At 38.7% G+C, this 18395-nt stretch overlaps 3 protein-coding genes across 6 annotated transcripts in view; 2 read left to right on the top strand and 1 right to left on the bottom strand.

Annotated features, from left to right (window-relative positions):
- The window catches only part of rnf31 (ring finger protein 31), a 29475-nt gene extending 20221 nt beyond the window's left edge, over window positions 1–9254 (bottom strand). Inside the window, exons 1-3 of the mRNA XM_084119078.1 lie at window positions 9181–9254; window positions 1474–1511; window positions 559–758 (exon numbers count right to left, since the gene is read on the bottom strand). Of these exons, the coding sequence (XP_083975204.1) occupies window positions 559–756 (198 nt within the window). The 5' untranslated portion in view covers window positions 757–758; window positions 1474–1511; window positions 9181–9254. The remainder of the gene's footprint in view (window positions 1–558; window positions 759–1473; window positions 1512–9180) is intronic.
- Window positions 1936–5662, top strand: buc (bucky ball). Of its 4 annotated transcripts, XM_084119082.1 has the most exons (7): window positions 1936–2036; window positions 2192–2249; window positions 2574–2729; window positions 2816–4318; window positions 4395–4496; window positions 4629–4739; window positions 4829–5431. In XM_084119082.1, exons 2-7 carry the CDS (start codon window positions 2243–2245, stop codon window positions 4858–4860), a joined length of 1911 nt encoding a protein of 636 aa, XP_083975208.1. In that variant the 5' UTR covers window positions 1936–2036; window positions 2192–2242; the 3' UTR covers window positions 4861–5431. The 4 variants fall into 4 exon arrangements, with proteins under 4 accessions (XP_083975208.1, XP_083975207.1, XP_083975206.1 ...); XM_084119081.1 differs by having other exon boundaries at window positions 4629–5662; XM_084119080.1 differs by lacking the exon at window positions 1936–2036 and having other exon boundaries at window positions 2057–2249.
- On the top strand, window positions 8763–15171 carry rnf152 (ring finger protein 152). The gene is made up of 3 exons (XM_084119083.1): window positions 8763–8895; window positions 13407–13514; window positions 13871–15171. The coding sequence occupies exon 3, from the start codon at window positions 13995–13997 to the stop codon at window positions 14604–14606; it is 612 nt and encodes a 203-aa protein (XP_083975209.1). The 5' UTR covers window positions 8763–8895; window positions 13407–13514; window positions 13871–13994; the 3' UTR covers window positions 14607–15171.
- The last annotated feature ends 3224 nt before the right edge of the window (window positions 15172–18395 follow it).

The raw sequence follows: 18395 nt of genomic DNA, 5'->3' as shown, positions 1-18395 counted from the left end.
GACAAGGCTTAAGCTAGTCCAAGACTAAAATGAATGTTTGAGCTGTTTTAACTGAAAGCAACTTGCACTGACATATCTTAAAATATGTCTGTTGCATAAACATAGCCATTATTTTAAGACAGTGTCTTAAGTTCTAGTATGACCCACTAGCAGTTAGTCAGGGGCAGTCAGTCTTACTTTTCGGTATCAAATTAAGCTAATCTACGTTTTTAAGTAACAACTATGAACAGTAAAGAAAAAAATTGATGTCTAACTTGTAGAGGTTTATGCAACCGGCACTCAGATATTTACCTATACCTTGATATTTGATGCCTGTTTTATGATAGAAATGGTAATATCCACTACCAAATTTTTGGTAAAATTTCATAATTTAAGTGATTAATGTATTTCATAAATTAATGTGATGAGACACAAAGCACAAACGGAGTCCCCCACCCCCCATGTTTACGATCACTACATGCAAGAGGTCGGTTCATAAAGTCAAACGTTTGCTTCCTGCTGTATAAACATACACCATTTGGATTGCAGAGGAAAATGAATCATTACACCAGCTCTCACCTCATTCCTGTTATTTCCACTACTGTTCTCCGTCAGCATGCTTTCAGCAGCTATGTAGCGATATTTGCTGGAGGGTGGGAGAGGGATGTTGGCCATGGCTGCCACCCCTGCCCTCATCTCCTGGGCAGAGCCTGGAGAAGATAAGCTGCCTTCCGCATTCACCCTCACCTCCTCCAGCTGATCACTGAGAGACGCCATAGCTAAAAGTGAAAGTCAACAAAGCTTTAAAACACACAAGGCCTGAATAACTTGTGACAATCGTTTCTCATGCCAAAGCACTGGGAAACAAAGTAACTAACTGTTACAGTATAGTTGGGTTTACAGTTCAAGTTTAGTGGCATTAGACAAGGTGGCTTACATTATTTATTATGTCTGAAGCATAAACAATAGTCAACAACGCGTTTGGCGATTCACTTGTCAAACATACGGGGTCATTTTCTCGTTTATTTACAGTTAATGCTAATAATTTATAGATATGGATGACTGTCACATCATTCAAATAACCTGTATGTTTGTTTTTACACCTCATTCATGTTAGCTAATACGCTAACGTTAGCTGTCTAGTGAATGGAAAGTGAAACCATAACAACTCACCCGAAGCTAGTTTGCTACACCATTCTTCAAAATCCAATATAAATTTCTGGATAAAATTATGTTTTACGGTCTTAGTTGTTATTTATATAACCTTTAATGACAGACCTATTTATATACTCAAATAAAACAAATACATTTGGTTTAACGCGTCTGCTACCACTGAATAGTCGTAAGCTAGCAGGCTAACGCTTAGGAAATATCGCCAAAAACTCGTCAGCGACGCTAAAGAGAAACGTCTAGATGTGTCTCTGTTAATACTGTGCAGTCAAGTCAACTATCGTAAGTATTTTATGAGCTGTTGATAAATATTAACATACTCACCGCGTATTGACAGAGCAGCAGCACTCTCATTCACTCATCTGTAAAATTGAAACATAACACACATAACTTTACCCGCATAGAGGCGCTGTGACTGTTATGGACCTATGGTTGGGACGTATAAACTGCATTTCATCAACAAACCAATTCTTATAAATGGATAAATGAGTAGATAACAAAAGAGGGATGAATGACTGACAGGAAGAGTTACCGAAATGTAAAAAGAAGTGTCAACAGAAAACAAAGTCGTGTGAAATTTAATTGTAATACCAAACAAATGACACGTGTGATAAATTGAACAACATTGTAATAATAATATGATAGTTACTTTATATTTTATATGTAGAGGCATAGCTTAATCTGTTTATGATAATGAAAACTGACGTGAGTGCTTTGCTGAATATTACAAATTGGGTACACCTGTTGGCTGCCATTTGATTGCATTAATGTGGATCTCTGAAAACAGGCATGAAATCTATAAATCTGAAGTGCAAAGTTATTACGACAGAGTTAGTCGCTCTCGCTGTATACACATTTAAGTCCACTTTGTCACAGTCACATCTAAGGTTAGTCTTTTTTTTTGTTTTTTGTTGTTGTTGTCGTAATATGAAAGTATTCTATGTTTGAACAGTATGCCTGTCTATTTTAAGATGGGCTAATTGTGCCCTTTTCTGATGTTGTTAGTTTAATGAATGTTCTGAGTCAGGCATGTCTTTTACAGTATTGCGGTGTTTTGTATCCTGTGCTGTCTTTCTTCGTCTCCTCACAAGAAATGGAAGGTAACATTCTCAAACTTCTCTTACCAATGAAAAAGCTTTAAGTTGTTTTATTGCTTTTTAGCTGTGTGTGTGTGGTGTCCTGGTAAACCCTTTGTGAACTTCTTTTGTGTGTACTTTTAAGCTGGTCAGGATGGGAGCCCACCTTAAACCAGATGATGACATTATCAATATTATTGTATGTTGAGTCAGTTCATGCAGTTCCTAGAACTCAAACCCATGAGTCATGACCTTGGAGCATTGCTAGCTCCATGCTCTTCTCTACTGTATGAGCTACAGGAACACTGTAATTATCTATATACTATATTTTTTTCTTTTTTTTTTAAGGCATAAACAACACTTCACAATCCATGGGAGTTGGGCAACCTCACCATCCAGTAAACCACACCAGACCTTTTTTCTATGTTCAGCCACCATCTCAGCCATATTTCATGTATCAATGGCCCATGAATCCATATGGCCACTATGGCTTTCCAGGGCCAGGTTAGTCTTTTTTTCAGTCTGTTTGAGACTTTGCTTATTGTTGTAGATTTCCTCTAGTTTTTTTCTCTCACTCTCTTTTGTTCTAGCTTTGCACTATGGCCGTCCCTACATGGCCCCTTATCAGTTTATGCAGTATCCTGGGTACGTGGTTCCACATGCACCCATGCAGCCAATCGATTACAGAAGAATCAACCCCCATTATCCCTCTGTTGCATCCTACGACTTGCGCGTCCGCCACCACGTTCAACATGCTGGGATGCATAGGGAGACTGCCTGTTCTGAGGTCCAAACAGATCCTAGTGATTCAGTCAACAAACTGATAGACAAAATTGAGAGTCTTAAGGCCTGTGAACAAGGTGACAAGGGGCTTAACACTGTTGTTTCCTCTACCCCTGATGTAGTGCAGGGAGAGAAGCTGGCCTGTTTAAATGAGGAATCTAAATTAGAGCTTACCTCTCAGGAAGGCAAGGAAGAGCAGGTCAGTGAGGTCACAAGGCCCACAACCTACAGCGACTCCGCGTATGATGCAGAGTCTAGCCAGGGTGTACTGGATGAATGTGTGTTATCAGATGTGCTGCCCCTTGACAGTTCCTCTGTCCATGAGGAAGAGGATGCCAATGAGGAAGATGACCAGCAGAGTGTTGCTGATGAAAAATGCTGCCAAAATGGGAAGTCTGTGACCAGTGCAACTGGCAATATGTTTTGTAGTGGAGTCAAAAGCACTGCAGATCCAACAGAGAGCCATGATTTAGAGGAACCAGGTGATGAGCAGTTGCAGAATATAGTGTCAACTGATGCTGCTGCAGCAATGGAACCTCTTATAAAGTTCTCAGAAGACTTTGACCTGCCGTATCAAATCCTTCGCCTGCCCTGCAATAAGACTACAACTGGCCTCAGTCTTGAACGAGAGATTGACCCATTTGTTTACTTTGATTCTCCATCTGCTCTGTTGCCTCCACAAAACTATCTCTCCTCAGTTGGCAGTGCATATTCCTACAGCTACTACCCTCAGGTGACCCAAGAGCGCCAGAGTGTCTTGAGTCCATCCATAGATGAGCTCTCCTCCAGAGATGAAATGTTCTCCACTGACGTGGAGGATCTGGATCTTGTTCCAGGGCATGTGTATGTGGGTGGTGGCAGGCTGGCTGAAAGTGATGTGCCCGTTCGTTCCCGAAAAGAGCTCTTGAGTATGGAAAAAACTTGCTTGGTCTGCCAGAAAACCTGTGCATGCTGCGGGTCAAGCTTGCAGGATGAGGTAGGAATGTGTAAGATGGCTGAACACAGCCATCCTGAGAGGAATGAGGTGTCTGATCAAGAGTGCGAGTATGACATCGAAGGAGAGGTGCGGAGTAACTGCGAGTCTCCGAGAGTTTCCAAGAGGAAGTGTTGCAGTAGGCACGCGCTACCTTCTTGTGGACATCACAGTGCCAAACACAGACACAGGAAGCTGCTGTGCGAAGGCCAAGAGAGCTGTGATCTATTTGAGCAGCCTCGGGTGCATCCCAAAGGAGAATGCTGTGAGGAGTATGGTGCTCTGGCTAAAGCCGATAAGAGAATTCAAAAGGGTTCCTTGTGCAGGCCTTGTATTGGTAAGTGTTTTTTTTATTATTATTTTTTTTATTCTAATGCCATCACAAGGTCAACTCATGCAAAAAATATTTTTAGAACGACAGTGGAGAGAGGGTGTTGTGTCTGACCAAGAGAATTGGGCAAGTTGTGGTGCCAAACCAAGGTCTCGGAGGCAAGTTAGTGGACCTCAAGATCAAGGTAGGATGTTTTATATTATATATTTTAAATGTTGAGACAATGCATACCTAGATGTCTAAAGTATTCTGAAGTTATTCACTGCAAGTGTCAAATATGCTTTGTCTTTTAAACTGTTCTCTTTGACTTCTAAAGGGAGAACTCCATTGAGAAGGCCGACTTGTAAAACAATCCATCAGCAAAGGCCAAGAAGTGAATATGATGACTATGATGAGACCGAATTTACCTACTGCCAGAGGGGCAGAGGTGAGTTTAGGGTTTTAATCGTTAAAAAAATTGCTTCTGGACCTTTTTTTATTTTATATTTTATTTGTGCAACATCTTTGTCCCATCAGGTGCTATGAAGAAAAGAGGCACACGATACTAAACCATTTTGCACTGCTGTAATACTTAATGTATTACCCTAAACTTGTGTAAAATGCACTTCACTATGAATGTACACATGGACACTGTTCTTGACTGTATGTAACTAAAAAGTATGACAGTGATGTACACCTTGCTGCATTTCCATTGCTCAAGTTAACTTTCTATTTTGGGTGCAATGCATTCATCTTAATATTATGTTGAGACTGCTCTCACTGGACCAGGCCTTGACCCATGCCTACAAGGCCTCTTTCACATGTGCCTCAGTCTGGGAGGTGTAGATCGTGTCTGGTGTGTAAGGGCTCTGAATTTTTGCATGGTCAAGGACTGGCCCACTGAGACCTTTTCAAAAAAGGTTGACACTGGAGATGCAGCTGGTTTAAGGGGTGACGCAAGGGGGAGAAAAAAGGATGAAATAAAGTGGACAATTTGGCAGTTTGGCCACTCTTAGTCCAGATGTGTCTTTGTTTTAATTACTGTGGCATTTTTTTATACATCGTGTAATGCTGACATGCAGAAAACTCCAATTGTCTGTACAGTGTTATTGTGTCATTAAAGTCTTGGCATTGCACTTGACCTATGTCTCGTAAGTGGTTCTCATCTCTCTCCCTCCCCCTTATAAAAAACCTTCACTAAATTTGTTTGCTGCTGTTGTCCATGTTTTTAATTTATGTGGGGGACAGATCATTAGTGTGGACTTGTCATGATTCCAGCATCTCGGCTGCAGGTGAACTTTGAAATGAGAACTCTAGTCTAGTACTAGTTTTACCCATGGTCTGCCTCTCATATACAGTGAGGAAAAGAAGTATTTGAACACCCTGCTATTTTGCATCACTTGACAATGCATCACTTGACATCAGTTAGCAGGTCCATAGCAGGCCGCATCAAAGCTGCTCTGACAATTACTAATGTTCTGTGCCATTACTTTTACAACTTCTGAATTTAGAGAGGTACATGCATCAATTTACTTCGGATGAATACAAGCTTCCATGACGAATTAATATGACCTGCCATTTTAGATGCTCTCAGGAGAGCAAATATGACGCATGCTTTTCTCTCCCCCAAAATATGTACCATTAACAGTAATCTCAGACTGAATAATGAGTCCATTGGTAAATGGTTTGCACCGAATAACAGCACAGCTGAATGTCTAAATTGTTTTAACCCTGATCTCAACCCAGCACTAACAAGTTTTTTCCTCTTTTCTGACTTGTGTACCCTACTGGAAGCAGCAGTGGCGGTCTGTCACAGGTCCTACAGCAATACAATTAAATGTTGTTTTTTAACTCTTTCTAATGTTCATAATGTTTATATAATGTATAATTATATAAATATTTTATTTATATTCAGAATACTAATCTTAAGAGGTCAGCCTAAAGGCAAACCGGCCAATAAGAATATGCAAATGATTCACAGTCATTTGTTTCTGTCAAAAAAATGTATCTTAAAAAGGCTCAAAAAATGAATAAATAAAACCGCATGTCTCCTGTAAAGGAGCTCTGTGATAAATAAGGATGTCCAAGATGATGAAAAAGAAAACTACTTCAACAATAGTCCAAAACCTTGAAATTCTTTGTGTTCCTGGTAGTTTCATACATTTTTAAATCAATCAAAAATAAATAATAATAATGTTTTAAATAAAGTATAATCTTTGCACTTTGAGTGCACAGGAGTATACACAACTTGTTTTTGAATATATAATATTTGAAAATATGATATATTAATATATATATATATATATATATATATATATATATATATATATATATATATATATATACAGTGAGGAAAATAAGTATTTGAACACCCTGCTATTTTGCAAGTTCTCCCACTTGGAAATCATGGAGGGGTCTGAAATTATCATCGTAGGTGCATGTCCACTGTGAGAGACATAATCTAAAAAAAAAAAATTCCAGAAATCACAATATATGATTTTTTAACTATTTATTTGTATAATACAGCTGCAAATAAGTATTTGAACACCTGTCTATCAGCTAGAATTCTGACCCTGCATAAAGACACCTGTCCACCCCATACAATCAGTAAGAATCCAACTACTAACATGGCCAAGAAGCTGTCCAAAGACACTAGAGACAAAATTGTACACCTCCACAAGGCTGGAAAGGGCTACGGGGAAATTGCCAAGCAGCTTGGTGAAAAAAGGTCCACTGTTGGAGCAATCATTAGAAAATATAAGAAGCTAAACATGACTGTCAATCTCCCTCGGACTGGGGCTCCATGCAAGATCTCACCTCGTGGGGTCTCAATGATCCTAAGAAAGGTGAGAAATCAGCCCAGAACTACACGGGAGGAGCTGGTCAATGACCTGAAAAGAGCTGGGACCACCGTTTCCAAGGTTACTGTTGGTAATACACTAAGACGTCATGGTTTGAAATCATGCATGGCACGGAAGGTTCCCCTGCTTAAACCAAGCACATGTCAAGGCCCGTCTTAAGTTTGCCAATGACCATTTGGATGATCCAGAGGAGTCATGGGAGAAAGTCATGTGGTCAGATGAGACCAAAATAGAACTTTTTGGTCATAATTCCACTAAACGTGTTTGGAGGAAGAAGAATGATGAGTACCATCCCAAGAACACCATCCCTACTGTGAAGCATGGGGGTGGTAGCATCATGCTTTGGGGGTGTTTTTCTGCACATGGGACAGGGCGACTGCACTGTATTAAGGAGAGGATGACCGGGGCCATGTATTGCGAGATTTTGGGGAACAACCTCCTTCCCTCAGTTAGAGCATTGAAGATGGGTCGAGGCTGAGTCTTCCAACATGACAATGACCCGAAGCACACAGCCAGGATAACCAAGGAGTGGCTCTGTAAGAAGCATATCAAGGTTCTGGCGTGGCCTAGCCAGTCTCCAGACCTAAATCCAATAGAGAATCTTTGGAGGGAGCTCAAACTCCGTGTTTCTCAGCGACAGTAATTTCACTTAAATGGCAATGAAAATTACCTATTAATTGTCATTTAAGTGAAATTGCTGAACTTAAATATATGAGCTTGATACAAATGATCATTCTAGAAGAAAATTTCAGATGGCACTTAGAGGCTTTTGCATCTGAACTCTTCATATATATATATATATATATATATATATTTTTTTTTTTGGTCTGTGCTTGCACACATGGGCTTGTGAGATCCAGAATATCTGTTGAACACTGATTAGTAAAGTGGACCTTAAAAAGGCTGGTAAAATTAGTCAAATCATATCCCAAAAAAAGGTTTGCCTATATGATGGCTGTCTTAAATTTAACTGACCATAATTACAAAAGTGACATCGTCAATTATTATATTTACAAAAAACAGAAGTAGGCCTACCGTATTAGCCCAATGTCACACAGACTCCTCATTCTCCATTTGAGTTTATTATTTCAGTGTTGCAAGCGATACGTTATGTCACTTTGAATGACAGCTTTGACATTTGAATAGTCTGTTTTGATGGCTTCCTCTAAATTTAATCTTATTTTGCCCAGAGGAGTGGTATAGAAATGGATAAACAACTTGTCATGCAATAAGCCTACTAAAGAATGCACAAAAGTTTTTACTTCAGTAACAGCATTGTTAGTATCTTCACTGGTTCACAGTAGTTTAGTCCTTTCAAGATTTATATCGGTGCTATAAATCCCACTTTATAAAGACATAAAACACGGAAACTGTTTTATATCGTTAATATTTCTGTTTAATGTTTACTTAAATGGAGGATTATATGATTTAAGATTTGTTTTACTTATCGTGCAAGGAAAGTACGTATTTGTTTTGTGACAAATATAATCCGCCTTAAACGACTAAAATGATCAGACCTGTTCAGACCCGACAAGCGCTGGCAATCTTATTAGCGGGCTTCCTTATTGGCTGTTCTCTTCGCAGATGTCGCTCGCTATTGGCTGCGTTGTGGGAGTAGCAGTGAGCGTTTACAGTACAGCCTTTGAAGAAGGCAGAGGGAAGTATGACAGATGAGACGGTTTGCTCTGCATTCCATGTTCACCGTTTACATAGAATAGATCAAAGAAGATCTCCAAATAGAAGGTGAGTTTTTCATCCCTCCTTTCAAAGATACAGACATAAAACGACTTGGCTTTCGATGTGTGCATTCGCATCAAATTTAGTGTTGAGATTTTTTTTTAAAACTCTTAAACAGAGTTTACAAGACATGTTCGATCAGTCTTTGTTTACTTGCATTGATGCATATTTGCTGCATTACGTTTTTTTTTATCTGCGGTATTATAAACTTCGCTCAAGGTTACTTCATTAGAGCACACGTAATAAGTCTGTTAAAAGCAACATGCATCGTTAGTACGTTAGGTAACTTACTTTTTCTTTTACATAGTAGCAGAATGATCTCGGGCAGCTTTCTGTCTCTGTTCCGGTTTAAGTCTTGTTTTGATTGTTTAGAGGCACGCAACAATGGCTGCGTGTCAAAACAAAGTGAGCTTCCTACCATGGCACCCTTTCTGGGTAGCATAGGCGCGTTGGACATTAAAAGCACATATGCTGCCCAGAAATGTTATGTAGGCACCTTAAAAGGTTTTGAGAGACAGCCAATGACAACTAGTCTTAACATATCTGTCTTTGAAAACAGACATGCCCTGATAATGCCTGAACATGTTAAAATATTTTGGCTATCCCTATAAAAACCCAACCTTTGGCTCATATTATCTGTTTTTATGTCATTTAACTTTAACAGAAATGTTGATATCAGATGCTGGTTGACTTTACTGTGTCCTTGGGTCTGGATTAGTAAATTCCACTGATATTATCTTACATTATCTCATCTTAGTGCATTGCTATCAGACGCTGCTTGATCCACTCAGTATTCAAATGGCCTTTTCTCTATACATTTGGTTTCTTATTAACGCGTGTTTGTGTAGATGATCGGCGTTGTACTTAAGTCACTGTAAGGGTTCTGTTAATTTGACACCCGTTCAGACAGCATTTCAGTGCAAAGTTAAATGCTTATTTGATTCTTGTCGCAAACACACCCAGATGAGTTGAAGTCCAGTGTGTTTCAGTACAAAAATAAACACAAATGAAAATCTGTATGACTTTGCTGCGTAAGTTACGTATCGCCTTGGGATGTTTCACATTTATGCATTGTTTACACAGGTTAATGTTGGAGGTGCAAAGTTTTAACACCAATATCCCACAGATGTCCTATGTTGCCTGAAAATAAAAGGCATCAAAAAGTAAAGGCCAAGAGCATGCATGAATGGCTCCCCTCCCTGCCCGCTCAAATCAGCGCATTGTCCTTGAGAATGCCACACGGTCTCAGTTTTTAAGTGTCGTTTTTCATTTTTTGCTTTGTCCCCTTTCTGACAAATCCCCTGATTCAGCTGCATCCATCAGGTTGATGCTTCGCTGTAGCGTGCAGCTGACAGTTTTTTATTTGCTTGTTTCATTGTCTTAGTTTTCGAGAGACTCTCAGCGAAGCTTCCACCATGGGGTTCACGTTTCTTAAAGCTGAAATCAGAAAAGCAGTTTCACATTTGATAATATCACTTGAGGTGCATCTAGTGTATAAATTCCATTGTATTTCGTAATGCACTTGATCCTCCTATTGTTTTAAAGTAAAAGTAAAAAAAAAACCCACTAATATTTCCAGTCTAGGTAGGAAAATATGGCAGGTGAAAGAAAGCTTGCTTTCAGTACAAAAGTGAGAACTCTTAGGAAATGTTCTCAAGGTTACACCTTCACAAGTATTTCATTTGATTTGGTAAATTTGCCCACAGGACATTTAATAGATTGGCACATTTTCTCCCTTGCGTGCCATACCAGCATTGCTGAAGGAAATTATGCAATGTGAAATTGAGCTAGAGTTGTTTTCATGGGAACTGAATTACTATGGATCACTTGAATTCTCCATCACAGCAAGATGGATTTGTAGTGTCCACATTTGTTTCGTTTACAATGCACAATTTTTCTGATTTTGTAATGATACTAGTTTGATGAGCATGAAATAATCATGACTTCAAACGTTAAACTGGTCTTATTTAGCAAAAACGGTTTTAAGCCCCTTAGATTTATTAGTAAATTAAAAGTATTTGTGTGTGTAAGTCCATAAAGCCGTCTATGAGATTGCTGTAATGTTTTTTGACTGGAAATCCCAAAGAGAAAGGAAATATTTCCACTTCTCCATCACAAGATAATGTGCACCTAATAATGGATAAGCCCTCAGGGGCGTCCGTCCATTCATACCACAATAGCAGGCTTAATTGCATTATTAATTATTTTTCCCCTTAAGGGATGGAGTGAAATTATACTTATATGAGCAATTACTTGCATGGTGTAAACCTTTGAACTTGAAAGAGAAGAGCACATTGCGATAACTGATTTGTTTTGTATGCCATGGTCACATCATTATGTTATTGCTGTAAGTGTAACAAAAGGAAGTCTGCAGTGAAATGCTGAGAATATGGACACAATTCATTTAAATTTAACTTAGTCACTTGATAAGTGCTCATTCATTTCTCAGGTGATTGACATTTGTAGCACCTGCAGTCTTGAATATTCCCTTAAATAATCCTCCCTTAGTGACAAGCATTGAGCCAAGCAATTAAAATGCATATTAGCTGTACAGTACCTGAAGGAAACGAATGCCCTCAAATCAATTTTAGATGAGGTTAGGAAACATTTTTAAGCTCTGAATTTGTTAAGGTCAGAAGGAAGCATGAGTGCCGGAGGGGTTTTGAACTCTCATTCACTGGTCAGCTTCATGCATGCTAATAGTCATGTGTCATGCAGGTTTCAGAAATTTTGCCTGCGGGCTCAACAAAACTAGGTCACATTTTGCTGTTGCTTGTAAGGGGAATTTTTTCATCCAGTGAAAATGTGTACTCTCATTATGTGTGCACATAAACACTTGCTCTAAGTGGATTATGCTGCCCATTGGGTTGAACAACATTTTATGCCAATGAAACAACCCTGATTACAGGGTTATATTGATAACAGAACACATAATAATATTGCATTTTATTTATACAGTGTCATTCCAAACATAAAGACATTTTAAATTCCATGATATTATCATAAATATAAAACATTAAATAAAAGAATATACCAGTGTAAGAGGGATATAAGGCATAGAAAAAAAAGCAGAACAAAAGACAGATTAGCAGTCAAGGGAGGAGGAGTACTAGAACCCCCTTACTGTACGGACATGATTATGCATTTAGAAATTACTCATATTACACAACTGCCTGTGGTTGAGGGATGCACATGTGAAAAGTGACAGATAAAATGAAATTTATGCCAAACGTATTAAAAAAATCATACAGCAATAATATATCCATCCATATCCATTCAGTATATCCATTTCTGGCAGTATGTATTTCAAATAATAAATATACTAAATATGTTGTAAATAGTGCATATTACAGAAAATATATTTTTCAAAGTAAAATAAATAAAAGTAAAATTTATAAATAAATATATTTAATTTAAACTTTCCAATGCCAAAATATATTACAAAATGGTAATTTCAAATACAAAAAAAAAAAAAAAAAAAAAAAAATATATATATATATATATATAATATAATATAATATAATATAATATATATATATATATATATATATATATATATATAATATGAAATATAAATATATTTAGATGGAAAATGTATAGCCAAAAATATTAAACAGGAAACATCAGTAACTAAAACCAAACAAATATATGTATTTAAACTTTTTTGTGAAGACATTCTGTGGTCATATGTTATAGATGCTTTCTTCCCATTTAAAATTTACCTCTAATTTCTCCTGGTCTAGACGACATCTTCAAAAGTGGCACATATTACCTCACTTTCCCTACTTCAAGAATGGATGAATTGTACGACCCCTAAATAGAGTGCTGCAAGGACAAGGATGATGGATTTTTTTTAGGCTAAAACCATAGACTGTATAAAACAATGGACGTAGTGTCTGTGACGTCACCCGTAGGTTTCTGAAGAGCATTTTTGAAGGCCAAAGTGGGCGGAGCTGGTCGCCGCCATTTTGGCAGCGCGTACTCCCAGATAACCGGAAATGGGCAGAGAGGCGGGATGTGGGTGGAGCTGAGGTGCCTGGTTTTATACCTACACATATTTTTGAGGACATGTCAACAATTAAAGCGAATACTTCCAATATAGTCTGTGTTAGTAAATGTTACGCTAATTATGAAATGCAGACTGTTTTATTCAGTCTATGGTTTCAGCCTACTGCTAATCACAGTCTGTCGGATTTAACTTGTTTTGTAAAAGGCGGTTGACAACAAGTGGCCAAATGGGACTACAGAGGTTGTCAGGGACATTAAACATCAGCCGAACAGATAAACTCATCTACTCACTAGTCACACTCACAGCCTCGTTGTGTTTATATTCATGCTCTTAAGAATCCTAAGCTTTTGTTAATAGTCCAAAAGCCACTGGAAAAATCCTATTGGGTTTTTGTTGAGGGAACCAGGGTGATGCTAACCGAGTCATCCTACAAAAATACGTCATTCCTGCACCACTATAACTATTCTTTTTGTTTTTCATTATCATGTATTTTTTATTTATTTTACAGAGTTATTTCATCATTAGATGGAGAAGGATATTCCTTTGGACTGCCTTCATTTCCAGCTGTGCTCATTGACTGATTTAAATCCTTGGTTGGATCTGCACTAAACCCATGGTAAGAATCACTCCGTGAAGCAATCAAGTCATTTCACATAATCAGAGAAGTAATCACAGATAATTAACCAATTAAGTTGTTTTGTTTTTAGTTCACATACACAATTTAGCCTCAGCATTCGTCACGATCCGTGTCTAAGCGCAGGGTGACTGTGGACAGTCCTAATCCCTGCTGATTTGTTTACTTATCCAGGACATCTACATCTAAGTCAAGCCTGACAAGAGTTTAGATCCAGCTCACAGCTAGCGCATAATAAATTAACCCCTCTGCCTGCTTGTGTATGTGCCAAAAGTGTTCCTTTGGATTAAATTCTTGACAGTCTGTTTTGACGCAACGTCCTTGTCTCGCTTCCACAGGCAGAGCCAGACATGGATTAAAGCGCTGACGGCCTGATCAACACGGATTGGTCGACGGAGAAGTGCACTGGCATTACAAATCGCCAAGGATACTGTCATTGAAGCAACCAAGGAGATTTGTTTTATGTTTAACATCCACGTTTTAGGGTCAATGGAGACCTTGTCCCAGAGCTCCAGGCTTGAGTGCCAAATCTGTTTCAACTACTTCAGCCAACGGCGCCTTCCCAAACTCCTGCACTGCCAACATACCTGCTGCTCCGTATGTCTGAGCCATATGAGGCTCAGCCAAAGGGAGATCCGCTGTCCTTGGTGTCGTTGCGTGACACACATCCCCAGCGGCCTTTCGGTCTCGCATCTTCCCGATGACCCGGAAGTACTCTCCATTATCAATCTTTCTCACTCCTCTGAACACACCCCTATCTTTATACATTTACCCAACAACGGTTGCTACCTACTGCCCGTCCCTATGGACGCAGATGGGGCACTGCTACCTGGACAACCGGCATGCCGGTTTGGCCCTAAAAGCGTTGAGGGAGTAAACATCTCTGATGGGCGGAGCCTCATGTTGGGAGATGACACGGGTGAGGAGGGGATGGAGGAGGAGGTAAAAACCACAGCATGGACTGGGGTTTGCGCTGTGCTACTTGTGGCGTTTATTTTGATTTTTCTGCTGGGTATCGTGTTGCACAACATGTCCTGCATGTCCAAACGCTTCACTATTATTTCCTGTGGATGAGACGGATAGAACAGAAGAATTAAATTGGGCCTACCAATGTGGCTTGAAATCTCTTATGTGATTGTAACTATTTACGGTACATGGTCAAGGGCAATGTCTATGTAATCTGTGGTATTTCAAATGTTTATGAAAAGCTCTGATTCATTCATTCTTGTGGAATTTGTTCAATTAATTTGCAGAAATGTCATTAAAGAATCTAGCAGTGTTGACTCGTGTATTTGCATGTCTTGTATGTAACTGAGGGAATTTAACTTGGTCTCTAATACTAAACCAGAGTTGTGCGTTATTGACAGTCAGTAGGGGTTGTGCATTTTGTAGAGGTTGTGCAACACTAAATTGTAGAAATGAAATAACGTGCATACTATGTTAATAATGTAGCTGCACTGCCTTTGAATAATGTGCATTGCTGTATATGTATCAAATTGAGTCCTTGTTTTAAGGTGAGTTTCATTTGAAGCAGTTTCTTTAAAATACCACATCAAGTGTTTTCAATGGTAACAAACTGTATTACTTTTTTTACTTGTGGGTTTTGAATTTGCATTTGATTAAATAAGTGAAAAAATCAGTCTCTGATCGATTTGGTTATTAATCATAACAGATCTTGACTTGTGTGCTATTTATGTAATTTAAAAGCTATTAATATGATAACCATTTGACACTACATGCTGCTTAAAAAGCTGCACAAATACAATAATGTTCAAGTTTGGAGTCAGTAGTGTGTGTTTTTTTTTTAATCATTTAAAATCGACAGTAAAGACTTTTATAGTGTTACAGAAAAACTTTTTGTTTCCCCCTGTACATCAAAGAATCCTGAAAATCTTCTGAAGGATCATATCTGAAGACTGGAGTAATGGCTGCTGACAAGTCAGCTTTGCCATCACAGGAATAAATTACACATTAAAATAGAAAGGATTTTAATATAAATTTTAATAATATTTCACAATATTACGGTTTTACTGTATTTTTGATCATGTTAAACATGAAATGGAGCCTTGGTGATTAGAGAGACTTCCTTTAGTTTCAAAAAGAAAAAAAATCTTCCTGACCCCAAACTTTTGAACAGTAGTGTTTGTCAAAAATGCTTTAAGTGTTAAAGGGATAGTTCAGCCAAAAATGAAAATTTGTCATTATTTACTCACCCTCATGTAGTTCCAAACCTGACTTTTTTTCTTCCGAAAATGTAAAATATATTTTGAGAAATGTCTTGCATACAATAGAAGTCAATAGTTTGGTTAACCATCATTCTTCTAAAAATCTTCCTTTTTGTGTTCTGCAGAGATTTTGGAACAACATGGGGCAAATAATGACACAATTTTCATTTTAGGCTGAACTATCCCATTAATGAGACGTTATCACACCCCTGTTCCCCAGATATTATTAATGATGTTATCAGCAACTTGTTGGATGTTAGATCAAAATTATATTTTTCTCATGAGAAATGATTACATGCTGTAGACCAACTCCTGCACATTTTAGTGATTTAAGTTGTACTGTAGGCACTAAAAAGCTAATTTAAAACATTTAATGTTTGATTTAATATGTATAATATATGCCCAACAAATTCTTAATTTTCTCACACAGTTACTGAATATAACATTTGTACAGTGATATCCAAATGTGTGACGAGCTCTGGCCCGGTGTGGCTCACCATTTGCATCAGAAGCTGTCAACTACCCATCACACTTGATTGATGACAGCGTCTTTGCTGTTTTGGGGAAAAGATCATCTATTGTTCCTGTAATAGCATGCATTTCAGTTTCATGCACTTTAACATTCCACATTGTGATGTAATGTGTGGATGAATGCTTTTGCAGTTTATGTGACAAATCACACAAATCAAATGATTATAATACAAGACAAATTATTATTAGTGTTTTTACAGTTGTTCATCAAGGTCATAGTATACATTTTGCATTCCTTTTTAGACCATCACTTGAATGCTTTTAAATTGTAATCTTATAGGTTAAGTGTGATTATAAATAGGCATGGTATATGGAAAAAATCATTTGATATTAAAGACATCAGCACATTTGAGTGATCCCAAAAATCGTAAGAATGACAAGCATACGTCAGTACTCAACATTGTAATTAACAGGTTTGGCTGACTCAGCTACACCCTTTATTCACAGGTCCATAAAATCAAGTACACATGCAGTCTCCTTACACAAACATTTACATTAGAGCAACATTTTATGTACGAGCATTCCACAGCAATTAACATTGTGTGTGTGTGTGTGTGTGTGTTTTATGTACACATAACACTGTACTTTGAGTGTTATGACCCTGCTACAACAGGGCTTCAAAATCAGCTGAGGGAGTGAAGGTAAATTTGACATCTTTCTCTCTTCTGGCCTTCTCTTTCTCTATATATTTATTTCCTTTTTTTTCTTTCTTTCTTTGAGAAAATAATGCAAATGCAGGAGTGGATTTTTCTTGATCACTGTTGGAGCAAATTAGAGCGCAACAAATTTGCTATGATCTCTTGCATATATATAGAACCCTATTTCTATGGAAGCCTGTTTCTGTCACATAAAAAAAATGCTTTGGTAAATCACAATTCTGACATAAAAAGTCAAAATTATGACAAAAAGTATTTTTACATTTACATTTAGTCATTTAGCAGACGCTTTTATCCAAAGCGACTTACAAATTAGGACTAAATTAAGCGAGTCATCATGAAGAGGCAAAAACAACAACAACGCAAGAAGTGCTCAAAATACGAAGTTCAGGCATTATTCAGAGTAGCATAAGCCTGATAAGTGATGTTTCAAAGGGAAAGGATTTTTTTTTTTTTTTTTTATGAGGTTAAGTGCTCACGGAAGAGATGGGTTTTCAGCTGTCTTTTGAATGTTGTCAGGGATTCTGCATTCCGGATGAGGGTGGGGAGAGCATTCCACCAGCAAGGAACTGTGAATGAGAATGTTCTGGAAAGTGATTTTGTGGCTTTCTGTGATGGAACAACGAGATGTCGCTCGTTGACCGATCGTAGGCGTCTGGTAGGGATGTAGACTCGTAGGAGTGAGTGAAAGTAGGAGGGAGCTGAGCCTGTGATAGATCTGTAAGCAAGCGTCAATGCCTTGAACTTGATGCGAGCAGCGAGAGGTAGCCAGTGCAGAGAGATGAACAGAGGAGTGACGTGGGCCCTCTTGGGCTCGTTGAAGACAAGACGAGCTGCAGCATTCTGGATCATCTGTAGGGGTTTGGTTGCACATGCTGGAAGTCCGGCCAGAAGAGCATTACAGTAGTCAAGCCTAGAAATGACCAGGGCCTGGACGAGAAGTTGTGTTGCATGCTCAGTTAGGAAAGGCCTGATCTTCCTGATGTTGTGCAGTGCAAACCTGCATGATCGAGCTGTCTTTGAAATGTGATCTGTGAAGGTCAGCTGGTCATCAAACGTTACTCCAAGATTTCTGACCGACCTTGATGGGGTGATTGATGATGACTCTAGCTGGATGGTGAAGTCGTGCTGTAGAGACGGATTGGCAGGGAGGACGAGAAGCTCAGTCTTTGCCAGGTTGAGCTGCAGGTGATGTTCCTTCATCCATGTGGAGATGTCCGCCAGACAGCTTGAGACCCGTGAAGCTACTGTGGGATCATCTGGTTGAAATGAGAGGAAGAGCTGCATGTCATCAGCATAGCAGTGGTAGGAAAAACCGTGTGCCTGTATGATGTGTCCCAGTGATGTAGTGTAGATGAAGAAGAGGAGGGGACCAAGAACTGAACCCTGGGGAACCCCTGTGGTCAGCTGATGTGCTCTGGATACCTCGCCTCTCCATGCGACCTTGAAGG

Source organism: Abramis brama (genome assembly GCF_963993115.1).
Source record: "Abramis brama genome assembly, chromosome: 7".
Classification (NCBI taxonomy): domain Eukaryota; kingdom Metazoa; phylum Chordata; class Actinopteri; order Cypriniformes; family Leuciscidae; genus Abramis; species Abramis brama.
This window is presented reverse-complemented; position numbering and strand designations above follow the sequence as displayed.

Excerpts from the sequence above, each read along its gene's own strand:
- buc (XM_084119079.1), top strand. The coding sequence starts at position 2,159 with ATGAATGTTCTGAGTCAGGCATGTCTTTTACAGTATTGCGGTGTTTTG. Across the intron at positions 2,250-2,573 it reads CTCCTCACAAGAAATGGAAG|GCATAAACAACACTTCACAA; the intron begins GTAACATTCTCA and ends TTTTTTTTTAAG. Across the intron at positions 4,497-4,628 it reads TAGTGGACCTCAAGATCAAG|GGAGAACTCCATTGAGAAGG; the intron begins GTAGGATGTTTT and ends TGACTTCTAAAG.
- rnf152 (XM_084119083.1), top strand. The coding sequence starts at position 13,995 with ATGTTTAACATCCACGTTTTAGGGTCAATGGAGACCTTGTCCCAGAGC.